This window comes from Eleutherodactylus coqui, chromosome 1, assembly GCF_035609145.1.
Source record: "Eleutherodactylus coqui strain aEleCoq1 chromosome 1, aEleCoq1.hap1, whole genome shotgun sequence".
NCBI lineage: Eukaryota > Metazoa > Chordata > Amphibia > Anura > Eleutherodactylidae > Eleutherodactylus > Eleutherodactylus coqui.
The window spans coordinates 102,700,267-102,724,048 of NC_089837.1; the positions used below are offsets into that span (position 1 = coordinate 102,700,267).

The following is a 23,782-nucleotide window of genomic DNA, read 5'->3' on the forward strand; positions in this document are numbered from 1 at the left end:
TCTCAGTGGCCGGACCCCCACGATCATATAGTTATCCCCATTCCTGTAAAAAGGCGATAACTTGAGAACTTGGCACAAGCACGTTAAGCTTTGTTTGCAGACTCCTGTTATCATATTGTGGCCCTTACGGTACTTCACTCCACAGGAAATGCTTTATACATAGTAACATTAAATGTCCATAACACTGTCAATTGCAACGGAGTTTTATTTTCTTGAAAGGGTCAATAATATATCTTCTGGTGAACATTTAGTGATTTCCTTAAATTAAACTCCTCGTTTCTGTGATAAAACAAAACTCTGTATTGTACATATTCCAGCTAAACATTTGTACCCAACATATGAAATGAAATTTGGCCAATGGTACTAAAGCGACCCTCCAGGCTTGGCCAAACAAAGATGGCAGCTTCTCCAACAAGCCGATGTGCACATTGCATGAGTATGCATCATCAGTCTAAGACTTTGATTGGCCAGTGCTGCCCATGTGATCAGTACTGACCAGTCAGATCAGCGTGCAGTCTCTAAGACTACTGATGCACATTAATGCACAGTGTGCATCGGGTGCAAGAAGTGGTTTGGCCACCTTTGCTTCTGCAGGCCCAGATGGTCACTTTTAGCAGAACGGTTGCCCAAGTGTACATGAAGAAATGAGTTGTCGGTAAAATTGTACCCAGTTTGCGCCTCACCCATTGCTTATGCCTTACGACTAGCGAGCTCACAGAGCATACCAAATCCCGAACAGAAAAATAAATAGTAACTTTCCAATGACAAGTTGTAAAATAAATTAGGCTTTAATACAATTGTGTCTCAGGAACCTTTTGTTCATGTACTGACCCTAACAGTGTAATGAAAATACCATAACTAGAATTTCCACCCCGCAGAATTGCACTTCTGAACTGCACCTTCTTGCCTCCACCAAACTAAGGCAGATGGATAGTAGTCTTCATGGTGGGGTTTCCATTCATTCAATAACCCAGATAACTCAGCATTAGCAAGGAGCAAGAGGACTCAAGTCTGCCTAGCAACAAAAAAACAAAAAACGCTCACGGCGAAGCTCAGTGGTCAGAAGTCATGAGCTTGTCAATCTCACTTTTTGGTGGCAGCTGCCAGTGCTTGATTGTCCATATCCTGGCAATTCTCAGATGATGGAGGAAGACTGTTAGCAGACATACGATCGACGTGCTCCTTTGCACTCACCTGACATTTACAAAGCAATAAGGCATACAAATCAGAAATGTGTTATAACACAACCAGCGCTTTATTAAGGTCAGACCTAACATCACCCCAAATCACTGCAAAACTGGGGCAAAAACCTTACAGTGGTCCAGGAGCTGTGTAAACATAAGTGTGTTCCCTCCTATCCACAGTGTATCAATGCAGGAGGAGCAGCTATGCAATAACAACAGCACCAAAGTGTGTGTGTGTGTATATAGAGATATTTTGCAGCAACCTGTAAAGATGACTAGACTATTCGCAAGAGTAGTCTTAAGAACGACTGCTCCCACCTGCAAAAACACAATAGTCACTCACTTAAGGTACTTGTGATAAGGTGTGGAAAGTGGACATGAGACGGAAGAGTGAAGCCATTTATTACCTTTGCAGTGTGACCACTCCAGTAGTGCAACGGATCCATATTCACTGTCCACACTTACAAAAAGCTCCACACACGCTTATGTTGCCCTTACACTGAAATCCAGGGAGCTGAACCCCAAGACGGCAGTGAGGGGAGGTGCAAAGTCCAACCCAAAAGCCTTCTCTCTCCACCTAATAACGGTGGAAAAAGTAACAGACTGCACAAGCCTCTGAAACGAGACCGGACAGTACTGTGAAGGAAAACAAAAAATATATATATATTTCCCCATAACCCACTCTCTAACCCCCCCAGAGTGCCCACTCCACAATGCCCATGAATATCTAGGAAAGTAGAGGGTATTTGTCCTTTCTTCATCCTGATCTTGAAGCACTGAGGGAGGGCGCCCTGTGAAGATCCCAGCAGGGCACTGGGAGTGTGTGTTGGGGGTAGGTGGAGTCATATGTTCGGCTTCCCCCTCCCATTGAAGCCGAGGTAGGGGAGGGGGACAGGTTACCCCTACCCCACCACAATAATCAGTAATCTTCTAAAGTCTCTATTTCTCCCATGTTCAACCTCTCAGAGGAAGCATTAACAGAAAATCCTGGGGAAAAAAAACACAATAAATAAAACACAATGAGAGACAGAAGACAAAGTGCAAGAAAATTGCCAAAGAAAATAGGGATAGAGGAAAGGGTTCAACAGTAACAGAGAGAGTAAATGAAATCAGTCATGACTGCTAAGGACTTGAAGCAAGTTTCCATGAGAAAACCTGACTGGCTTGCCCCATCAATTAGCAGTACACAGACGAGACTCGTAGGCCCCTTCATTGTTTATCCAGGCACTGTGCCCATCAGCAAATGTGGCTGTGCCTGGTAATGCCGCTCAGCCCCTTCATTCTGCTGACTGGTGGGGCTGGCAGGGGCAAAATCCCAAACTATTACATATAATAGGCAATCAGTGTTTTTGTATTTTTTCCAAAATAAATTTCTTTAAAAAGGCAAAATGTTATGTACTTTATACTGAGAGTAGCACAAAGCAGTGAACAGGCCACACTGATTCCAGCGGTCTGTCACCTATGGGGTAACGTTGTGTAGTTTCTAGAGATGAGCGAGCACGCTCAGATAAAGCAGTTACTCAAGTGAGCATCGCTCTTCTCGAGTAACTGCTTACTGGTCCGAGCAGGCTCGGGGGGGACTTACAGCTAAGTGGATCCCGAAACTTTTGACAACCGAACAGAATAGGACACGTGTGGAGACATTAATGGCTGTTTTGGAGCATTTTGCAAGAAATGAGTCAGATTTCCTGGACAAATTGGGAACTGACGATGAGACACGGATCTACCACAGAAGAAGCATCTACTGTTATGATCCAGAGACAAAGGAACAGTCTAAGGAATGGAGGCACAGTGGTTCACCCAGGCCAAAGAAGTTCAGTGTGCAAAGCTCAGTGCAGAAGCAAGTGGCAACCATTTTGGGGATAAGAAGGTAGTTCTGCTCGTTGACTAACCCCCAAAGGGTTCAACCATCAATGCAACATATTATTGACAAAGCTAAGGTAAAATATTAAGGAAAACCGTCGAGGAAAGCTCTCCTGTTGCATGACAATGCCCCGTCACACACTGCGGGTGCCAGTATTGCAAAAATGACCTCTTTAGGCTTTCAACTGATGCCCCATCCACCCGACCTGGCTCTGTCTGACTGCCATCTGTTCCCCAATCGCAAAAAAAAAAAAAAAACCCTAAAAGGACAACGGTTTGGAAGTGTTTAGGAGGCAACTAATGCTACAAACGAGTGGTTTGACCAGCAGTCGGAAGAATTCTATTTGCAGGGACTTAAAACGCTGCAGGAGAGACGTCAGAAGTGCTTTGGCATCCTGGGGGAATATGTAGTGTGACAGTTTCATCTTCCTAGCTCAATTTTTTGGGAGTAAGGCTCAATAGTTATCAGCACCCCCTCGTATTTATGAGGTCCCACTAACCAGGCACACCCAACATGATGGAAACATTTCTTAGCACGCAGTGTGTGAGAAAAGTGTCAATCATGGTGGATGAGCCAGGTTAGCAGCATCTCAAGAATAAGCTGGACCCATCTGTTCGCGGTGCTGTGGCTTGAATATGGAGGTGCTCAGAAACTACACAACATTGTCAGCTGGAATCAGCTTGTCTGTCACTACTTTGAGGGCAGAATGAAGTACATGACAGGTTCCCTTTACTATAAGAGAAAGCAGAAAAGGAAAAATTGAAACAAACGATAAAAAGGAAAAAGCTAATACAAACTAGCGAAAATTAGATATCATTTAAGTCAAATGGTCCATATTGGAATGAAATGCAGGTGCCGTATGACACTGGAGAGGGAAGCTGAAGACATATGCTGCAAGGTACAGTATAGACCCTCACCTAGCAGACTTGGATCTGCCCGAACCATCTTCTGTTTCTTTTTCTTGCGGCCAGCGCTTTGTGCAGTTTCTAGTGTCGTCTGTTGTAGATTACTCTGATTTGTTGGATACACAGACCATCCAGGATCCTAAAAACACAATATAGTAACGGGCTTTACAGATAAATGTTCTAGTGACAATTATCCAATGCCAATAAAGGAAATAAACTATGCACAACATGGGACACCTTAAAGCACCAATGTGTGGCCTCCGTTTCACACTCTTCACCAATGGTCCATTACCCCTCTATAAGACGGTGTTCATGACTTACCTGTTGAGGTTTTTGTGGAGCAGGTTTTTGCTTATTCCGACGCTCCAAAAATTGCTTGGAGAAATCTTTAGCTTCAGGGGTGTCTCCAAGATATGCTCGGACGTAGTCATGGACTTCATAAGGAGATTCCACTTCACGCAGGAAGGACACAAACGTGGGAACTGTAAAAAGAATAAATATTTTAACTATAAAAGAAGCTTATCTGCATTGGTTCAAAAGAATAAGAAAATATAAAACGTAAATCTAAAATAGTAATGATAATGAAAGCCATGAGAACACATCATAGATGCCCTTAGGCTGCGGTCCCACGGAGCGGAATTGCCGCAGAATTTTGCTGCATTTACAGTAGCAGCAAAGAGGAGATTTTCAAAATCTTGTCCACATGCTGCAGAAATAACCCACACGAAATCTGTGCGGAAAGTGACTTGTGGCACAAAATTCAAATCCGCGACATGTCAATTATGTTGCCGTCTCTGCTACAGCATTCACCCCCTCTCAATGAGGGAATGAATCCCGCACGAAACGGTGCGGGTTTGGAGGCAAGCATTCCGCGGCTGATCTGAAGCGGGATGTCCGCTGCAGACATTCCATTGGAAATCTGCCCCGTGGGAGCGCAGCCCTAAGTCTGCAATGGTTTCATGTTATGTAAATGAAATACAGTGGACAACAAAAATAATGGTTAACCTTTTCAGTGTCTTTGGCCCCCTGCACACAGGCGGAAACTCCGTGGCAGGATTTCCTGCAGAATTTCCACCCGTGCCCACTGCCAAATGATTGCATTAGATAATACAATCCTATGCAGACAGTCGTGATTCAACTACGCGACAACTCGTGCGTTAAACAAATCGCGGCATGTCCTATTTCTGTGCGTGCACAAAAACATCACTGGTGACGCGCCGGCTCTGTTCTGCGCATGTGCGGCTGTGCGCCAGCCGACACATCGCAGCGCAGAGAGAGAAGACGCCGGACGGGTGAGTATCAGGTGAATGCCGCGGCAAGGGGTCGCATCCCGCTGCGAGAATTCTCCCAGTGGGACCCGACCTGGCCGTGTGCAGGCGGCCATAGATGTAATATGCCACAAGTTTAAACCTTTATGTAAAATGAAAACGGTCTCTCAAGGGGTCTTATTTATGTATATATGCTTTAATAAACATTCAATACACAAAAACAAAATTAAGAATTAAAACGAATGCCATATGTTGAAGAAATAAATCACAAACAAACTGCCGCCGGGCCCTCGCAGCAGAGATGCTGCATCTGTTAGCGCAGATGTATAGCGTTGGGCAGTTTGCCAGAAAGACGTATAAGTTGTGAGTGCCGGAGACCGGCGTGCTGATTAAACTAGAATGATTTAAATATCAGGATTATTATTTGATGGAGATCTGTTGGAAAAAGAGTGTTAAAATTTGGCAAAACTTAATGACATAGACTTTGGAGAATTGTTATGCTATTGAGCGCATATCCGTTTCAGTGGTTAAAGGGGTTACCTGGTTGCCAGAGAACTTTCCTGCTATAACTCAAAGTCTCTTAAAACAACAAAAAAAGTGCTGTAGTTACCCATCCTTTGCCACAAGGATCCAACGCCATTACCCCACCGTCCTCTCGATGATTGTTGTGAGGATGAGGTCATAGAAAGTCACCTGACTACTGCAGCCAATCAGAGGCTGCAAGGTCACTGCTCTGAAGTCCTGGCATCATTGGGCTCAGGATGTGAGCGAGCAATGATGTTGTAGCCTCTGACTGACTGCAGCGGTCAGGTGACTTCATGGGACGTCATCTTCACAACGGTCACCTCAAGGACGGCGGGGCTATGGCGCTGGATGCCTAGGGCAGAGGAAGGGTAAATACTACTGTCTTAAGATACAGAGCTCTATCTTCAATTTGGGTCAGGAGGTAATTCTTAATTTTGTTTCTTTTGTGTATTGAAATATTACTAAAGCATGTATGCAATAATTAGGACACCTGGTTTTTATTTGACATGAGGTCTTTTTGGGTTGGATACCACATGGTACTAGGTGCCTTACAGTGTCAATTTGAATGCAGTGGTTGAGAAGCCAGCAGATCCACGCTTGGCATGCCACATTTGGCAGATGAGACGGGGAAGCATGACCACAGAAAGCGGATCCGTTGATGGAAAAGCGCGACTATGTTCCTTGGAAGCTGTACTTCTGCCTGAACCATACCGAAGAATAGAAAGGTGATCTGAGGTGATGGGACTAGGCTGGATTTTGGACGATTGATGATTAACCCGAAGCTTATGAGAATGTACAGCGCTCTTCTGAGGCGCTCTGCGTTGGCTCTGGGGGATGGTGCCTTGATCAGTAGGTCGTTCAGATATAGGTTTACCACGAACCCCCCTCGAATGAGGAAACACCAGAACAGCCGATAGGACCTTCAAGAACACTGGAGGAACTCTTGATAAGACGAATGGTAAAGCGACTAATTGTAAATGGTTTGAGTGGATCACAAAACTAAGAAATTGCTAGTGGGACTGGCGAATTGGAATGTGGAAATAGGTGTTGTTGATGTCTAGCAATGAGAGGCATTCGCTTTCTCTATTGAAGCAATCACTGCTCTGCAGGTCTCCATGAGAAAATGGGGGTCCTTGACGTAACGATTCAAGAGTTTGAAATCTAGGACTGGGTAGACCGACACTTTTTTTTTTGGGAACGACAAAGAGGTTGAAATAAAAGGCAATAAAATGTTTGTGAGAAGAAACTGGGACAATGACTCTCCGGTTGATTAAGTCCTTAAGAGCTTGGAAGTGCAGGAAAAACCTTGCAGGAGTGGAAGTACTTAAAAAGTGATCTGAAAAATGTATATCATGCGAAACTCTGTATAGATTTTCTTAAAACATCTGCCATGTATATATCCATTGAAAATGCTAATAAAAATAAGTTTATTAAAAAAAAAGTGATCTGAGGAAGCAGAAAGAAAAGCAATGACATACCCTGAAAAGATGATCTCGTGCACCCAAGCATCCTGAAAGTGAGAAAACCACAAGTCCCTGAAGAGGAGATGGCCCTCCACCCTGAATGCCCTTCATGCAGAGGAAGATTTAGCCAAAGAGGGCTTAGGTATCTGGGAGTGGGCAGGCCAGGAAGGGCGCAGGTTGAAGGTTGGACGATTGGATCTATTTTGTTCAAGATGAAAGCTTTCCGCCTGTGGCTTTTGAGATAATTCTTCCAAGCCACTCCCGAAAAAACAAGATCCAGTAAGGGAAGGCTGATTAAAGGTCTTTTGGAGGTGGTATCTGCAGACCAACATTTTAGCTACAGCATGTGGAGAATTGCCACAGAGAGTGTAGAGAAACCAGCAAAAAGCCTGGCGGCAAGCAAGGGGGCCTTGCGGATGAACTTGCCAGCCTGAGAAAGCTGAAGAGCAAGTTCATCAACTCTTACTGGAGAGCACAAGCAAACGCTTTGGGCGTCAGGAGAAAGTCTGCAGCAGCAGAGGACTCTTGGTCTTTGACGTGAAGCATCTTTAGTCTCTATGACATTGCTCACCATGGCAGAAACTTTGGAAGACTGTTCCTCATCTAAGGAAGAGTCGGGATCTGAGATTTCTCCCTCAGAGCAGGAGCTGTCTCTAGAGGGGATAATGAAGTGGGACTCTGCGGGTAGAGGCAAGGCAGAGGAAGGAGGATTATGTCCATGCGACCTTAGAGACCATAGTCATTATCTGGTTCTGCCACGCACATGGTTCTATCAGGAACATTTTCTTGACTTCAGACCCTTCAGTTGGGTTCGGGCTTACTGCCCTGCCCAGCATCTCCATAATGGACCTTCCCTGTAGTGGAAGAGCCACCTGCCGGGACCTTGAAATCCAGCATGATCCTTCGTCATTTTTCATCTCCCTTTGATAAGGAAGGAGAACAAAGATAATTTGTGCAAGAGGAGCTTTGCTGGCGGGTCACAGAAAATTTTGTGCTTCTCTGTGCCACACCTTGGCTTCAGAACGAATCAGTAGGGGACTTAGTGCAACACTTATGTCCCTCCTCAGTAAGGTAGTAGGGGAATTCTGTTACCCCGTGAACCCAAAAAAATTTGCTTAGTGTCCGCCTCCTAGTGGCAGGAGCTATACCAGAGGTCTTGACACAGCCAAGAAATAAAGTTATGGCTCTTGGAAGACTGATGAAAAAATAAAAAACTGTCTGTGTTCCGACGGGGTTAATATTATAACTGCTAACTGAAGTGCAAAGCAAAAGATAAATAATAGCCAGGGAGTGAAACATAGTTAGACACAATAGATACATAGGCAGCAGTGATTTCTGACCACAGTCCCAAAAAAAAAAAACAGATATACTAAAAGGTTAATTTAACCATTGGAGCTTATAAGCCAAGTCCTAAATGGGACCCAATGTAAGGGATAACCTCTGTACAGCGCTGCAGAATGTGTATGTGGTATATTAATAAATGAATACACATACACTACTAGTTTATTTCTATCAGGTCCATAAGCCAAAGTTAAAAATACATTAAGTCCTTTATGTAAAAAGTTACTTTAAAAAATGATGCAAAGATAATTTCTAGAAAGAGTCTTTCCTTACCATCCAGGCTATGAGCGGAGTTGAGTGCATGCAGTGTCTGCTCACACCACTGGGTGAAGCTGTCCGAACACTTTGTAGCTCCTTGGAAAAGTCTAACAAGCTTCTCCTCTTGTTCAACTTTCTTACTCTGCCGGCTATTCACCCCTGATGATTTGCTGGAGTGGGAAAAAAAAAAGAAATGGTCCTGTGATATCTAACATGCCTACAGTATATGGTGCTTGTGTCCAACTAGCTGGATTAAAAAACATACATTAGTGCCAGCTATACAGTATGAACAGAGATCAGAAATAGCTACCAAGTGCTAAAAGCTCAGAAAGCAATAAGAAGACATGGGGTTAAAAAAAATGTTTTCCGCCAAAAACACTTTCCCCTTAGGCTAAATGCAGACAACCAAGCCGGATTCCGACTGCGAGATCTCACAGCAGAATCAAACCCTGTGCCCCGGTGGTGACCCCCGCCTTACCTGTCCGGCGGTTTCTCTCTGCGCTGCGGATGTGTCTGCTAGTGCGCCACCGCGCATGCACAGTGCAGAGCCGTTGCGCCGGAGATGACACGTATCTGAGGCCCGCACTAGAATAGGACATTGCTGCGATTTTCCCCCACAAGTGGAAAAACGCAGTTGTTTTACGCTCGTGGGTATGGAAAAGCGTTTTGCTTAGCATGTCCTATGGGCAGTATTTGCTGCGGGATCCGAAAGCGAGCGCTCGCTCTCGTTTCCGCTGTGCAAATACGCCCGTGTGCATTGGACCTTAATGTGCTTACAGCGTCTTGTATAAGAATCATCAAGCAGTTTATATCATACTGCATGGCATGTTATTACTGTATTTTGCAGCCAGCACTCCCTAATAATGTCACTAGCTGAGGAGAAAGGGCAGAGACTCACCAACCGTACTAAAATCTGCCGTGAGTCAGAAGACCAAAAGGATAATGCCTCCCCCCTCTGCCCATGAACGTCTCCTCTTGAAAACATTCATCTGAAAACCTTTTAACTAGAAAATGAAGTAACGTTCAGTGCCCTTTTACACGGCCCGGTCATCGTGCAGATTCTTACTGGACCGTGGGAATCTCAATGCTAATTGTTCAATGTAAACGCCCGCAGCGACTGAACAATTTCTACAGGCATAAAAATCAGACAATCGGCTTGTGTAAACAGGCAGTTGTTCATCTATGGACAGACTGATTGCCGAGGTTTGAGGCAGATGGGCGTGAGATCGTTCAGGCCTGTCTACCTCCATTCACTGAGGGATACACGAACTAGTGTGAAACACAGGAACGATTATAACTGGTACAGCTGTCGGGCCCTAATGCGCCCTACAGTTGTCCCATGTAAAAGGGCCCTTAAAAAAATTAATAAATAAATCGCTGGATGATTCGTATCTGAACGATAGTGTAAACACGGCCAACAATTGACCAACTAACGATTATTTGTTCGCTTAGTGTTCATTTTATGCAAGCATGAAAATCATCGTTGGCTCGTTTCCTAATCAATCGGTTTAAACACTGATCGTTAGGCAGTTCTCATTCACCGCTACAGCCAATTGAACAATCCTGTGAATAAAACCTAAACCATTTATCTTTGTGGTTAATCGGACCACCCCAGGGAACTGGTAGATCTGTCTGCTCAGACAAACAATTATCACTACATGTAAAAAGGACCTTTACATCTGATCTGCTGATAAGAATAGACAGTAAACAATTACCTTGCATTGCTCTTGTTCTTATTGACAGTATTTCGGGGAGCAACTACTTTCACAGCATCATCCCAGAATCCACTAGACGTCTTGTTTTCTGGACTGCTCCAGATGCTGCTTACAGAGTCAGAGGACCACTGAGGGCTCAGGTTGTTGTTCAGGTTGCCCCACACAGAGTTTCCAGAGCTGCTGACACTATTGCATGTATTTGGCTTAAATAAAATAAAAACTAAATTAAAAAACAAAACCGTGAACAGAGCCTATCATTTCCTGCATTTTTTATACGTACAATTGGAGCATATCGGCAGCATATAACACTGCATAGCTATACAATGGCATATGACAGAGCCTTTCAATGGAGGTATACGTCAGGGAACACTACTGACATATACCACTTGCGGAAGGAAAATGGAGCTGTGAACATAGGCTAAGTTGTATAGGTAAACTGTATGAATTTTATTAATGGGAAATAAATTAGAGAATCACTTTTTTTCCTGAAGGAAGTTATACCAAGATCACAAACTCTGTTTATATTAGGGCATATAGATATTATAGAGAGGGCTCTTCTGCTCTGGAGTCCCCTCAATGAGCCGCTACAGATAGCTGCTCTGTAACAGTGGCTCTTGCTCTAGCAGACTTTGAGTAGTCCTTGTATTAAAGAATGGCCATCATTTAATAGTCTATTTTCCGTGTAGCTATTGCAGGGATAATGCTCGGCTAGTTGCGGCTTCAAGCACCAAAATCAACTGTTTGCTAGGGGTGTCAGGGGCTGGACACAGGGCAATTAGATGTTGAGCCCAAAAGCCTCGTTCTGAAAGGTGTGGATAATCCCAATTGGTAGGAATAGTTTGGGATAAGTTACAAACTGGTGGGGGGAAAAAAAAAAAATATTTATCTATCTCTCTATATATATATGGTCTATAACATTACTAATACCACCGTAATAGCTTATCCAAAAACAAAGAATTTATTCTACTACTATTGATTGCTCCTATTATTGTGCTTCTCACACAAGTGTTCAGTGGAGAAAGCAGGGAGCAAACTACAGGTGAGCTTTGGCTGAAAGTCATTAAAAATATTCAAGGGCATCTGTCACCTTAAAACAGCACCATAACTTAATTGATGGTGTAGTTTGGAGGCGACATGTTCCCTTTAAAATGGGGTTTCAGGCAAACACTATTGATTACCTATCCTTAGGATAGGTCATCAATTGATCAGCTGATCGCCCAGCCAGCTATCAGTCCAGCAGAGTCAGACCTAGTTATCTGTCAGATCAGGCACTAAGAAAAAATAAACAAATCAATGGGAGCGAAGGCACGTATTGCACTTCCTGCTCTAACCCTGATGACAATGTCTGGCCCTGCTGCACTGGCCATCAATTATTAATGACCTGTCCTGATTGGTCAGAGACCGCTTTAAGACATGAATGCAGTACTTACAATTGGAGCAGGTGCAGGTGGTATGGTCACATTTGCTGGCCTACCACGGCCAGCCTGTTGCGTCTTTTGCATTTGCCTGGCTTCTTCCTGTTGAATCTCTATGAGAGATTTTGTGTTGACCGTTGGTTTGCTTACATTGCCCCAACCAGGGGTCTTTTGCTGCTGTTGATGCTGCACAGTCTTCAACTCTTGCTGCTGTCGCCTTTGCTGTATTATATAAAAGGAAAATGGTCAAATCACTATCAGTTGCTAATTTGTATAAATATGTCCATGTAAAACTACGCTTAAAAAGGGAATCCGTTCACCAGGTACATTCTGCCCAAACCACAGGCAGCATGAACCCGTGAATGGCATGTACATTGCACCCGGGTAAGTCTTATTTTGAAAAGCTGCAGTTTCAGAATAAACATCCTTTGAAGTTAGATTTGGAACAGCATTTGGAGTCATGGGGGCAGAGCTACACCAGCCTCTCCTATACACAAGCAGGGAGAGAGCAGTCACTGTAAATGATGCAGGGCTACCTGTGACTCAGATTGCCGTTCTGACTCAAACTTCAAAAATATGATTTTTGGCACTTACCGCAAAATTTAATTCTCATCAAGTTCATTGGGAGATACAGCAAGTCCTTGGGTATAGCTACTACCACTAAGCAAAAAAGTATTAACTCCTCCCACTAGCTATACCCCTTCTGCAGGCACTGAGCTAAATCAGTTTGTCCAGAAGTAGTAGGAGAAATAAATGCACATGTGAAGTGACTGGATGCTAACCAAGAAAAGTTATTTTATATTTATGCACACATACATTATATAGTGGGTGCTGTATCCCCAAATGAATGCAACGAGAAATGCATTTCACAGTATGTAACAAAAATCCTGTTTTCTTATCTGTGTCAATGGAAACACAGCAAGACCGTGGGATGTTCCAGAGCAGCACCCAACGGGTGGGGAGAAAAAAAATATAAACTGATTGTGCACCAGCTGTGAACCCAAGTTACCCAAGACATCAACTGAAAATGCCCAGGAATGTCTCACACTATAAAAAATGGGAGAAGACTAAGAAACAGCTTCAGCTGGGAAGACCGAGGCTCCATGCTGGTAGGCAATGAGGGTCTACAACTAGTGGAAGAAACATCAGGAAATGGGCGAGTAGCATCCCTGCTCTTGCACAGGAATACCCCTCCAAAACTAGATGAGGAGGGGCAACCGAGGAAGGTGTGTCCTGGAAAATATAAGAGGGTTGAGGACACTTGAGGGTGGGGGAGGGGGCAGAATACAAAGGATCCAACGGTACTGTCTGATCTCAGACAGCAACATCTCTGTTGACTGATGGGACGAAGAAGAAGAGTCGATCTCAACTTTCAAGGGCCAGAGAACCAGTGGTAAACAGCTTAGTCTCCCTTGTCAGTAAGCACAAAGGAAACCTTATTATAGGGAGATGGGCCCAAACTCTGGATTGATCCGATCTCAGTCACAGACGACGGAAAATTTGAGGTCCACTCTCCATATGTAGATTCAAGAAGACTCTAACATGAGACCCACAAAACTAAACGCCTGGTGGGGGGCCCTGCATAACACATGAAGAGTGTTCATGATGCCTATGGGAAGGACAGTGAGCGACTGGGGAGGGAGGGTAGGGCAGTATCGGCCCCTATAGTAGAATGTGGCCTAGCAGGCCGCACCACGGTTGCTCTGCCAGACCACTTCAGCAGCCAGGTTGCTCTGCCAGACCACTACGAAGAGGAATAGAGACACATGTGGAGACTGATGAACTGTGGGGGGGGGGGGGGGGGGGAAATTGCGCCATTTTTCCATAGTTCTGTTTACTCACCTCCTACTGATTCTCTTCACTTCAGATTCACCATAGCACCAGCAAGGTCACCTCCTCTGTGAATAGCACTTAATGGTGAAAGATTGCTGGAGATGGGGGGGAGCAGGCAGGAATCTCCGGTGACCCCATAGTTGGCAAAAAGCAGAATAGCTAAGCCCCATTTACACGCAAGGATTATCGCTTAAAATTCATTCAAACTATGTCTTTTGAGCCTTAATCGTTGTGTAAATGCTACCATTGTTTGCTTTTCTGCCGAACGATGATTTTTAGTTTAGCGTAAAAACCATCGTTCAGCCAGACAGCTGACAGCAGGGACCGCACACTGTGATTCTCCACGGGAACGCTGAAAACATTTTTTCAGCTGCTGTCTCGTGGGAGAACAAAGGGCTGTATGCAGATAACAGACCACCTGCTGTTATCTGCATACAGCAAAGGGAGGCTCATTTGCATGCAAATGAAGCTTATATGGTACTAATGATCATTCGTGTCCATTACTAGTTTATGCAAAATGATTGCTCAAAGTGTCATTCAAGCTATCTTTTGAACAATTTTTGAGCGATCAACTTTGTTTGTAAATGGGGCTTTAGTGCTACTCTGGTCCACTTTTGTCTTCTTGGAGGAGGGAGTATCAGTATATCTATGTATCCCCCACTTGGGGATAATCAGTGAAGTTAGATCATCCCTGATTCCTAGTTAGAGGAGAAGAAAGGACAAACAAACTAAAATAAAGAAAAGAGAGAAAACCTGTAGAGCAAGAAGTCTGCCTCCTATGGACACTAAGCTAAAACTGATTTAGTTGAGTGCCTGCAGGAGGGGTATAGCTGGTTGGAGAACTAACACTTTTTGCTTAGTATTCACCTCCTAAAGGCAGTAGCTATACCCAAGGTCTTTTTGTGTCCCCCAAATGTCAAATGCGAGAAATATCAATATTCTGAACCGCCGTAACATTTCAGAGGAAGACATACATGGGCACAATGTACATACCTGTTCCAGGAAGTATGAACCTGGTGACAGGTTCCCTTTAACTAAAAACCAGAAATGCTGAAGGAACATTATGATAATTGATTTCTATTTACCGCAAAACTAAACCATGATTTATGAAAAAAAAAAACCTTTGCCCAAAATGTGGAATATAAATACTATTTACATTTATTGGACAAACCTTACGATACAAGACCGTATGACAGTAAAAAATACTCTTAAAAATTAGATTGTGGACATGTATTAAAGTAAATTGTCTCACAGAGATCATTTGTACGTATTAAAATCAGATGCTGAAACATTTTCCACTTTTCTAATCTGCATTGGTTTTCTGTACCTTGAATGACATCACACATTTACAGTTATGCTGTATTTGTGAAGTTATGTCACTGACCGGGGTATTCTTCACCACATGGAAAAGTCTATGGGTCTCATTGCCAATTAGCATCCAACCCTGAGGAAGCTTCATCTTACAAACCAAGGCAAAGGGGCTGAACAGGGCATAAATGATTGGAACCTACTACACGGTGGTGGAACGCGGTTTCTAGTGGAACTTCATTGATTGCAATATATGCTCCTATGCCTTGATACAAGCTATGTTATTAGAAGTTTTTAGTGCTTCTGGTGTAAGCCCCCAGAATATAATGGACAGAGCTAAGTGTTTCATAACCGTATGGTGTTAGTACAACAGTACTCACTCATTTCCACAAGGTATTATTTCTCAACTGGGTTTTTATTTTCTGCTTGTAGATTTTTGCAGTGCTATTTACTGTACATGACTATGTGGGCAGCCATCATGCCCGAGCTGCTAACAGCATTTAAAGATATGCTTTACAGCAACCACATATGGACCATAGGTACTTTTGTAGCATGAAAAGGACTTAATGACTTCTGCGGAAGAGTGCTGTGGGAATGATCTATGACCTGTGCAGAGGTCGTTTTGTCGGTAAGCTGTGACTATTAGTTATTGTCAATTGCTGATCTTGTGTTATCTATCTCTAGCAAAGCTCTGCGCCTGGCTGTACACTATAGCTAGCTCCCACTGCACATGGCGTGGGCAAAGCTCCTGAGCCATCACTGTGACACAGACTTAGGCCACCTGCAGATAGCTGGGTCGGATCCCGTTGTGAGAATTCTCGCAGCGGGATCTGACCTGTGCCCCTGCAGTGATCAGTGCAGCTCACCTGCTTCCACGTCTGCTCTGTGATGTGCCAGCTGTCGCCCAGCTGGCGCATGCGCAGAGCGGGCGCATCGGTAGTGACATTACACGCACAGAAATAGAACATGTCGCGATTTGTTTTAGCGCGGACAAATCGCAGCTGTGTGCATAGGATTGCGTTTTGTAATGCAATCCTATATAGGCTGGCACGGACGGAAATTCTGCGGGAAATCCCGCCGCGGAATTTCCACCCGTGTGCCAGGGGCCTTACTGCAGGACTGATGGGCTTACCATGACATAAATGTATGTCATGCTGTGGATAAGAGGTTTCTCTTCATTGAAAGCAACACGGTGTATTTAAAAAGCTGCATAATGATTCATTTATTTACACCTAAAACATGCACACACCTCTTCTTGATTTTGCCTCTCTCTTTCTTCTTCAAGCTTCTGTATCTCTGCCAAAGATAATGTAGATTGAGATGCTCCTCCTGAATTCACCTGCTGCCCCCATGTGGATGAAGATGGTAACTGAAACATAAAAACCAGATATATCACTCTCCCAGAACAATCACCAAAATAGAACTTCCTCGTCTTCGGATCTGTTTTTGTTTTTAACAGAATCAATGCCGGATGTGTTATGGAACGAATCCTTAAGTATCCCATTGCTCTGTAACTGGTCTGTTGTGTTTGTGCCCGGTTTAATTTTACTGGACAGAATAATGCAGCACATTCTACTATCCTGCTCATTACTGTCAGTGAAAACCTGGCAGAATGGATTCATGACGGCAGTGTAAGCAGGGGGTATACCAGCCCCTGCCCAACATTAATATTTCAATTTCATTATCTACTAAAGGCAAGTGAACCAAACCGGCATCATGATTCAACTATAAACCAGCAATTAAGATTCAAGCTCAACTATTCAACTCAAACTTAAGGAGAAATCCCAGAGATTAATCAATCATCTCACGTATAAAAAGTTTGCTTGGTCACAGATCTCTAATGATTATACTGTGCAGCTGTACACAGCAAGCACATTTCTGTACTCCTTTATGCCCGACTGCTCTTTCCACCCATCCCATAGTAGCTTATTATCTTCATTCATTCTTAAAAGGAAAAACTCACTGGTGCAAGGAAATTTTGCAATCATATGGCCATCCATTTATTTCACTTCTGGCTAAATTACCAAATGTAAGCTATTAATAAGTAGAGGACAGATAGAACAGCTTTGTTTGTAGACATACACAGTACTACAGAATCCTATGTCTGCATAGAACTGTGGACACAAAATGACAGGAAAAAAAAGATGCCAGTACCTTCATCTGTGCAAGTTGTTGTTGCTGCTGCTGTTGTTGCAGACGCCTTAAAGCTTCCTGTTGCTGCTGCCTTTGTCTTTGAAGTTCTTTTTGCCTCTGTGTCTCTTCTCGCTTCTTGCGTTCGTCTTCCTCCTGCCGTAAGCGTGCTTCTTCTACAAGTCGCCTTGCAGCCTCCTCCTCTTCCCGTGCCCATCTTGCAGCTTCCTCCTAGTGATAGGGTGAAAAAAAAATGTAAAGGGGTTTTCTGGCTACCAACTTCCCTTTAATAAGACTGACTGTAGTAAAAGAAACTGAGCATTACTAACCTCTCCATTGCTACCGGGATTCAGTGATGCAGCCTAGCTGTGGTCTTGGTGTTTGTTTTGACACCGGATTTTACCAGAAAGGTTAGAGGATATAGCATCAAGTTCCCGAATTTCTGGCATCATGGCGCTCAGGATGTGAGTACCAAAGTCACAATAACAAGTGGTGATGCTGCAGCCTGTGATTGGTTGCTGCGGTCACCTGACTTCCTGTGGCATCAGCTGTCGCAACCAACACCAGAGCCACTACAGAGCTGACGAGCTGATTCAAGCCACGGCAGAGGGTTAAGTCATGCTCAGTTTATTTCACTACAGTCAACCCTATTGAAGGGAAGTTGTCTGGAAACCGGACAACCCCTTTAAGCATGCTAATGCTGATTAAACTGAGGGGATAAGGTGTGTTATATTACAATAAAAATGAACTAGCTGCTCTATTAAGCCTGGGCTAGTACATAAAACTTTTTTATATCCATTTCAAATAGTATTGATCAAAGACGCTGCTTGATGTACAATGGGCAGCTGAATACATATAAGCTTAAAGGGTAGGTCTGTAGAGTCATGCCTAAGCTAGTAATACTATTTCAAATCCCTAGGTTATGGCATACAATCCACAGGGTAGGCCATAAAAGTCTGATTGATGTGGGATTTGCATCTCTAGAACAAGGGTCTACCAAGTCCCATCTTGCCCGATACCGCTGTCGACACTAGAGTAGAGGTGGCTAGCTACACTGTTTCCCTAACTCCCCTCACTTCTATGGGAGTTACTGAAACCGCGTAGCTCAGCCAACTTGGCTGTCTCCTGTGATCCTAGTAAGGTGGCCAAGGCATATAAATATGTATTCCTATCTCAGCTATAAGTGGTTGAGGTAAGAATACTCTTAAACTCAGTATCTGTTTAGTGGATTTGGTGATGTGTATGAGAGAAACTGAGCTCTGACCCCTATTTAGGTTAAAAAAAAGACTGAAATTATTTTTAAAGGTGAGCAATTACCTAATTTGCAAAGCTTTTAGTTTAGCTATGCGGTACAGCTCTTTAGGAGTATAGTTTTAATTGTACCTGCTTCCTTTGAAGCTCTTCCCTTTTTCTCTTCTCCTCCTCTTCCCGTTTTCTTTCTTCCTCTTTTCTCCTCCTTTCTTCTTCTATCCTCTTTCTCTCTTCCTCAAGCCTCCTCCTTTCCTCCTCCTGTCGCCTCCTCTCCTCATCCTGTCGCCTCCTCTCCTCCAGGAGCCTTCGTTCCTCCTCTCTTTTTCTCTCCTCCTCTTCAATTTGCCTTCTGAGTGCCAGCTCCTGTTCTCTCTGTCGCCGCAGGGCTTCCTCCTGAAAACGTAAATATGTGGCTTTAACATTTCCATTTTAAGATTGTATGATAATTGTTGACAAAAATGCAATATTATGTGCAATCCCATGTCTTCTTTCTTGCATACGTCAAAGAGGTTTTTACTTAAAGGCTTTGAAGTGCTAAACCCCTTGTAGTCCTGAAGTAAATGTTCACAGTACTTTCATAGCGTTTACTTTAGATGTCTTTAAAAGATGTAGATATTGCCAAGCTAAATCCCCAAGGAGCAAAGCGTCTGGGAGTGTCGCAGCCCCCCAACAATGTCAGATATGCCTCTGTGTCATGTCCAACAGTTTAGGAAAAACCAGAGGTATGCTTTAAATAGAATACCTGCTTGCGACGTGCCAGTTCCAGCTCTTCTTTTCTTTTCCTCTCCTCGTCTTCAAGGCGCCTGTGTTCCTCTTCTTCTTGCTTTGATCTCAACTCTGCTTCTCTCCTTTCCTGCTCAATCTACAAAACAGTTTTGAACAGTCAGCTTTTAAATATGATATGGAGGTTAAATATAGCCTACCAAAACATATATATTCAGATGTAGCAAATGATAAAGGGCCATTGCGGTGATTTAATTCATAAGTTACCTCAGTTAGTTATTCCTTTCTATCTAAACCTCCCGTCCTCTTGTTCCTCAGTCGGCCATGTCAGCTCAGATCTACTCGGGGGTTATGGATTCACTTTCTAGTAAATTTCTCAGTTTGTGTGATACAGTTTAATGGATCTACCAAAGCAACTGTGTTGAGGGGCAGACAGGCACTCCTATTACAGTTACTGATGATGATCACACAGCTCCTGTCACACAGTTATAAGAGAAGAGATCACAGCTCCTCCTCCTGACTGTATACTTATGGCCTTTAGCTTATTTAGGTGAATATAGAAGGTAATGATAATGCAGTGCAGGAAAGTGACTAAAATACAGAGAAGAGAGTCGTATTGCTTTTTAAGGTATACTACCACATTGGCAAATTAAAAGCCTTTCTAAAGAAATTAGTTGATTCACAAACCTTGGCTGCTTTCGCCTTCTCCAGCTGTTCCAGCTGCTCTCTGGATACTCCCTGAGATGCCGACTCTACAGGCAGGTCCCACACGCTGCTTCCTTCCCACACTGTAATAATCAAAGGCACAGACTTAACAGAAAAGTGATGACAGTATAAAAGATAGAGTAAATCAAAGGCTGCTACTTAAAGTACTTAAAAGCCATCTATCATATGACTTCGTGAGATGCCTAAATATTTAGCACCAGGAATGAATTTGAAAGCAGGAAGACATTACCCAAAACATATTGGGAAATGTTTTCTATGTATTTTCATCACAACATCCAATTAAAAGGCTTGCACTGACCCATATTAGGCATGCGTAGCTGACCCAAAGGGAATATGGTCCTTCAAAAGACATATTGATTTAAGTCAGTCACACTCTTACTTCAGGGTAAAACAATTACGGCATATGGGGTAAAAAAAAAAAAGGTATACCTGGATCACCCGCTGCACAGGACGTTATTATAAACATATAAATTATGTCAACCTTCAGACAACTTCTGGGGATTATTTTCATGAGATGCTTTGTAAATGAAGCAGGGTCTTGAGACCAGCATCAGTACAAGCTTTTGTATGCTGGAGCACTATCTACTCAGAGGCAACTTTGTAGATTTTGGACTAAAGCTGCACTATATGCAGAACAGATTGATGCAGAACTTTACAAATATCAGCCTATATGGCCTTGGTGAAATGTATGCGTGAGATACATACATTTTCAGTTATTTTATTTTCCTATTGTAACCCATGCATGTTCACCAGAAACAGTGACACTTACTTGTGGGTGGAGGGGCAGCTGTTTGAAGTTCCCACAAGGACGTATTTTCTGGCACAGACATTGTCCTTGGTAACGTTGGAATGACAGGTTGCTCAGATATCCTATTATAAGCAAAAACGCTTTAAGTAAGATACTAAAAAATAAACGTGTGTCAAGGATAATATGCGTCAGATGTGCTTTTTTTTCAGCTGACATGGGATATTACCTCATTTTTAGAGTCTGAAACTGCTGTAATAGAAGAGTCAACTGCTGCTGCTGCTGTGAAGAAAGTGCCGCTTTCTGCTGCTGTGCCATGACTTGGGCATATTGCTGTCTGAAAAAGAAAGGGAATACGATTATTAATGGTGAGTAATAAAAATGAAAACCAGATAACTCATCCCAGTGACAGAAGTATGAAATAAAATCTTATAAAGTGATGGCATATCGCTAGGAAATGCCATCAATGTGTGTTCCGATCTGACTTCTGGGAGCCTCGCTGGTCAGGAGAATGAAGAAAACATAGTGATGCTTTAGGGTACATTCACATATAGAGAAAATGGAAAATCTGGACCAAAATCCACGTAAAAGCAAGCACCAATGGTGTGGATCCGCAGTAGACTTTACCCATTACACTGCCAGACTTTGACACAGAAATAAAGCAGATTTTCCACTGTAGTAAATCTGCACCATTTCTGCTATATGTGAAATGTACTCTTAGTGCTGCATTCCCTTCAGCGCTTTCTGTACAACATTGCTCCCGGTCAACTGGCTGGGCAGGGAACAACAGACGGCTCCACTAACCTGATGTAACCAATGGAGACTACTGAATTGTAAACATATCTTGAAAGCCATGAAAAATTGACAAAGAATTATTGGAAAATGGTCTTTTCATTACGAAAAGAAAAACATTTCCTGATAAGATAATACTAGCCTTAAAAAGGCATCTGTCGCATCCTATGAGCCAAGTCATGGGCTCACGGGAGAAGAGTTGCTGAGTCCAGGGATACCGTTTTTATACTCCTCCACTTGCCCATTCCCTTGCGGTTTGCTCGCAAAGTCAATATTCACTGCATTGAGTTGACTCCACTCACTGTGCACATGTACAAAGAATAAAGTGATAAGCCCGATGCACCAAGTGGTGGCTTTTCAAGTAGACCGTGAGGAAATGGGGAGGTAGGCAAGTGTAAAAAAAAGGAAAATTGCCAAAATCAATGACCCAACCCTATGAGCCCATATCTTTTTCAAAACATCCCCCTATCCTGACCAGTGCTGGCAAGAAGCCTTGACTTCTAGTGTAGCTGGTTACTGGCTGGTTTGCACAATAGCAGAAATCACTTCGCCGTCTGTGCACATAAGGATCCAGGTGATGGAGCCAAGTATGTGTGACCGCTAGTACTGGACACATTAAGTGGACACTTTGGGGGGGGGGGGGAATCTAAAGAACACCAGAGCACCATTATGTAGTATGTAACAAGAAATAACTAGATTCAGGAGCATTTTTCTAATGATTCGTGTTTAAAGCTTATGTTTTGCCTGATCTAACAGTAAACTGATGCTCATTATTGGGCCAACCCTTGGGACTAGCAACATTACTAGAAGTTTACAAATAAATCAGAAATAGGTACCACCCTCTCTACAAGCACGTTTATTAAAAGGTACAAAATACAAGAACACATATAGGTGGTCAACACAACGATTATTTGTCAACTTCTAGTTATTGTTAGATGAGGGCCAACATTTTGAGAAGATCCCTAATATCAATAATCAGCATGTGCAACGAAGTGGAACAGTACACAGCTCTACAGTGAATTGGCATGATTTTTTGAAGAAATTTCCGGCCATATAAAAGTTCAGCTATAAAGGAGGGCAGCTATTAGGGAAAGTGGATTTCTTTTGGTAGTTTTCTCACAAGCACATCTTATGCTTCACATAAATGGGGAGAGGTACCGCAATGATGACCATCCACACATTGTAGCAGACTCTCTCCTTTTCCCCATCTATTGCTGGCAGTGCTGGAATACTGTAACTACTACAGGGATTAATTATTCATTATTGTTCTAATTTGTAACCCATAATGCTCTCGTTGAAAAACGGAGAAGTTAATTTAACCCTTTCCAATTCACTGTCTGACGTCTAAAGACATTCTGATTGAAGGCTGTACAGCCCCGATGTCAGAAGATGTCCAGCAGGGTATTTTTACTGTAGATTACTGGCCGCTTTGTTGTTGGTGGCCTCTCCAGCATGTCACATACTGCAGTACTGGCTCTAGCCAGCAGATGGTGCCATTGTATAATGGCAGAAAGAGAAAACTCCCTAGGAAACCCTGAATCCAAAATTGGATTGCAAAGTGTTAATAGACCCCTAACGTCATTACTCTCAAAGCAAATTTACTAATATATTAGGGATGAATGAGCAGCGCATCCTTGTACTAGAAGAACACTCACTGGATAAGAAACTGTTGATAATGCAACTGTTGTAACTGGTAGAGTGCAGACATCTCCTGGTGCCGACCTATATGCTCTGGACCCAATTCACCCTGTAACAGATTTGGAATAAGTAGAAAGAATCAGAATAATTACAATTAAAAATGGCCTTAACCATAAGAATTACTAATTCTGAGTGCAGGAAGTAAACAAAATAAATTATAAAATCAGGGACAACGGATCTACACATTAGTCATGATGCTGCTTATGTATCGAAATAAACAGGCGATTTATGAGCTGCAGCTCGAGTATAAAAGCGACAACATACGTGGTTTAAATACATTTTAGAATTTGTAACACATTTCAAAAAAATTTCACATGGTTCCTCATATAAGCAAGGTCCTTGTCTTTTGCTGAAATACATTAATATTTACCAGGACTGATCGATTCAACTTAGAGCATTTATTATATGTACTAAGTCTCAGTATGTACCCACTTCATGTTGCCTATGCAAAACACTCTTTGTATACATGTTATTTTGCCTTTTCTGGCACACGCGCTTCTCCTCACGGTTCTCATAGATACAGTAATGAACTTCAGGAAAAGATTAGCAAATCCCAAAATGTATCAAAATTCTACGATCCAGTCCAGGGAAAAATACATAAATGTATATACCATGAATTAAAAAATAATAAGACGCTC

The 23,782-nt window shown here is 43.0% G+C and overlaps 1 protein-coding gene across 2 annotated transcripts in view; it reads right to left on the reverse strand.

Annotated features, from left to right (window-relative positions):
- Positions 1-187: 187 nt before the first annotated feature.
- The window catches only part of GIGYF2 (GRB10 interacting GYF protein 2), an 89,953-nt gene continuing 66,358 nt past the window's right edge, over positions 188-23,782 (reverse strand). For both annotated transcript variants that reach the window (XM_066598415.1, XM_066598422.1), the window contains exons 15-28: positions 23,102-23,193; positions 20,884-20,991; positions 20,679-20,779; positions 19,871-19,971; positions 19,203-19,322; positions 18,593-18,853; positions 17,234-17,440; positions 16,329-16,448; positions 11,954-12,160; positions 10,524-10,726; positions 8,824-8,978; positions 4,275-4,435; positions 3,966-4,092; positions 188-2,171 (exon numbers count right to left, since the gene is read on the reverse strand). In XM_066598415.1, the coding sequence (XP_066454512.1) occupies positions 2,104-2,171; positions 3,966-4,092; positions 4,275-4,435; positions 8,824-8,978; positions 10,524-10,726; positions 11,954-12,160; positions 16,329-16,448; positions 17,234-17,440; positions 18,593-18,853; positions 19,203-19,322; positions 19,871-19,971; positions 20,679-20,779; positions 20,884-20,991; positions 23,102-23,193 (2,031 nt within the window). In that variant the 3' untranslated portion in view covers positions 188-2,103. The remainder of the gene's footprint in view (positions 2,172-3,965; positions 4,093-4,274; positions 4,436-8,823; positions 8,979-10,523; positions 10,727-11,953; positions 12,161-16,328; positions 16,449-17,233; positions 17,441-18,592; positions 18,854-19,202; positions 19,323-19,870; positions 19,972-20,678; positions 20,780-20,883; positions 20,992-23,101; positions 23,194-23,782) is intronic.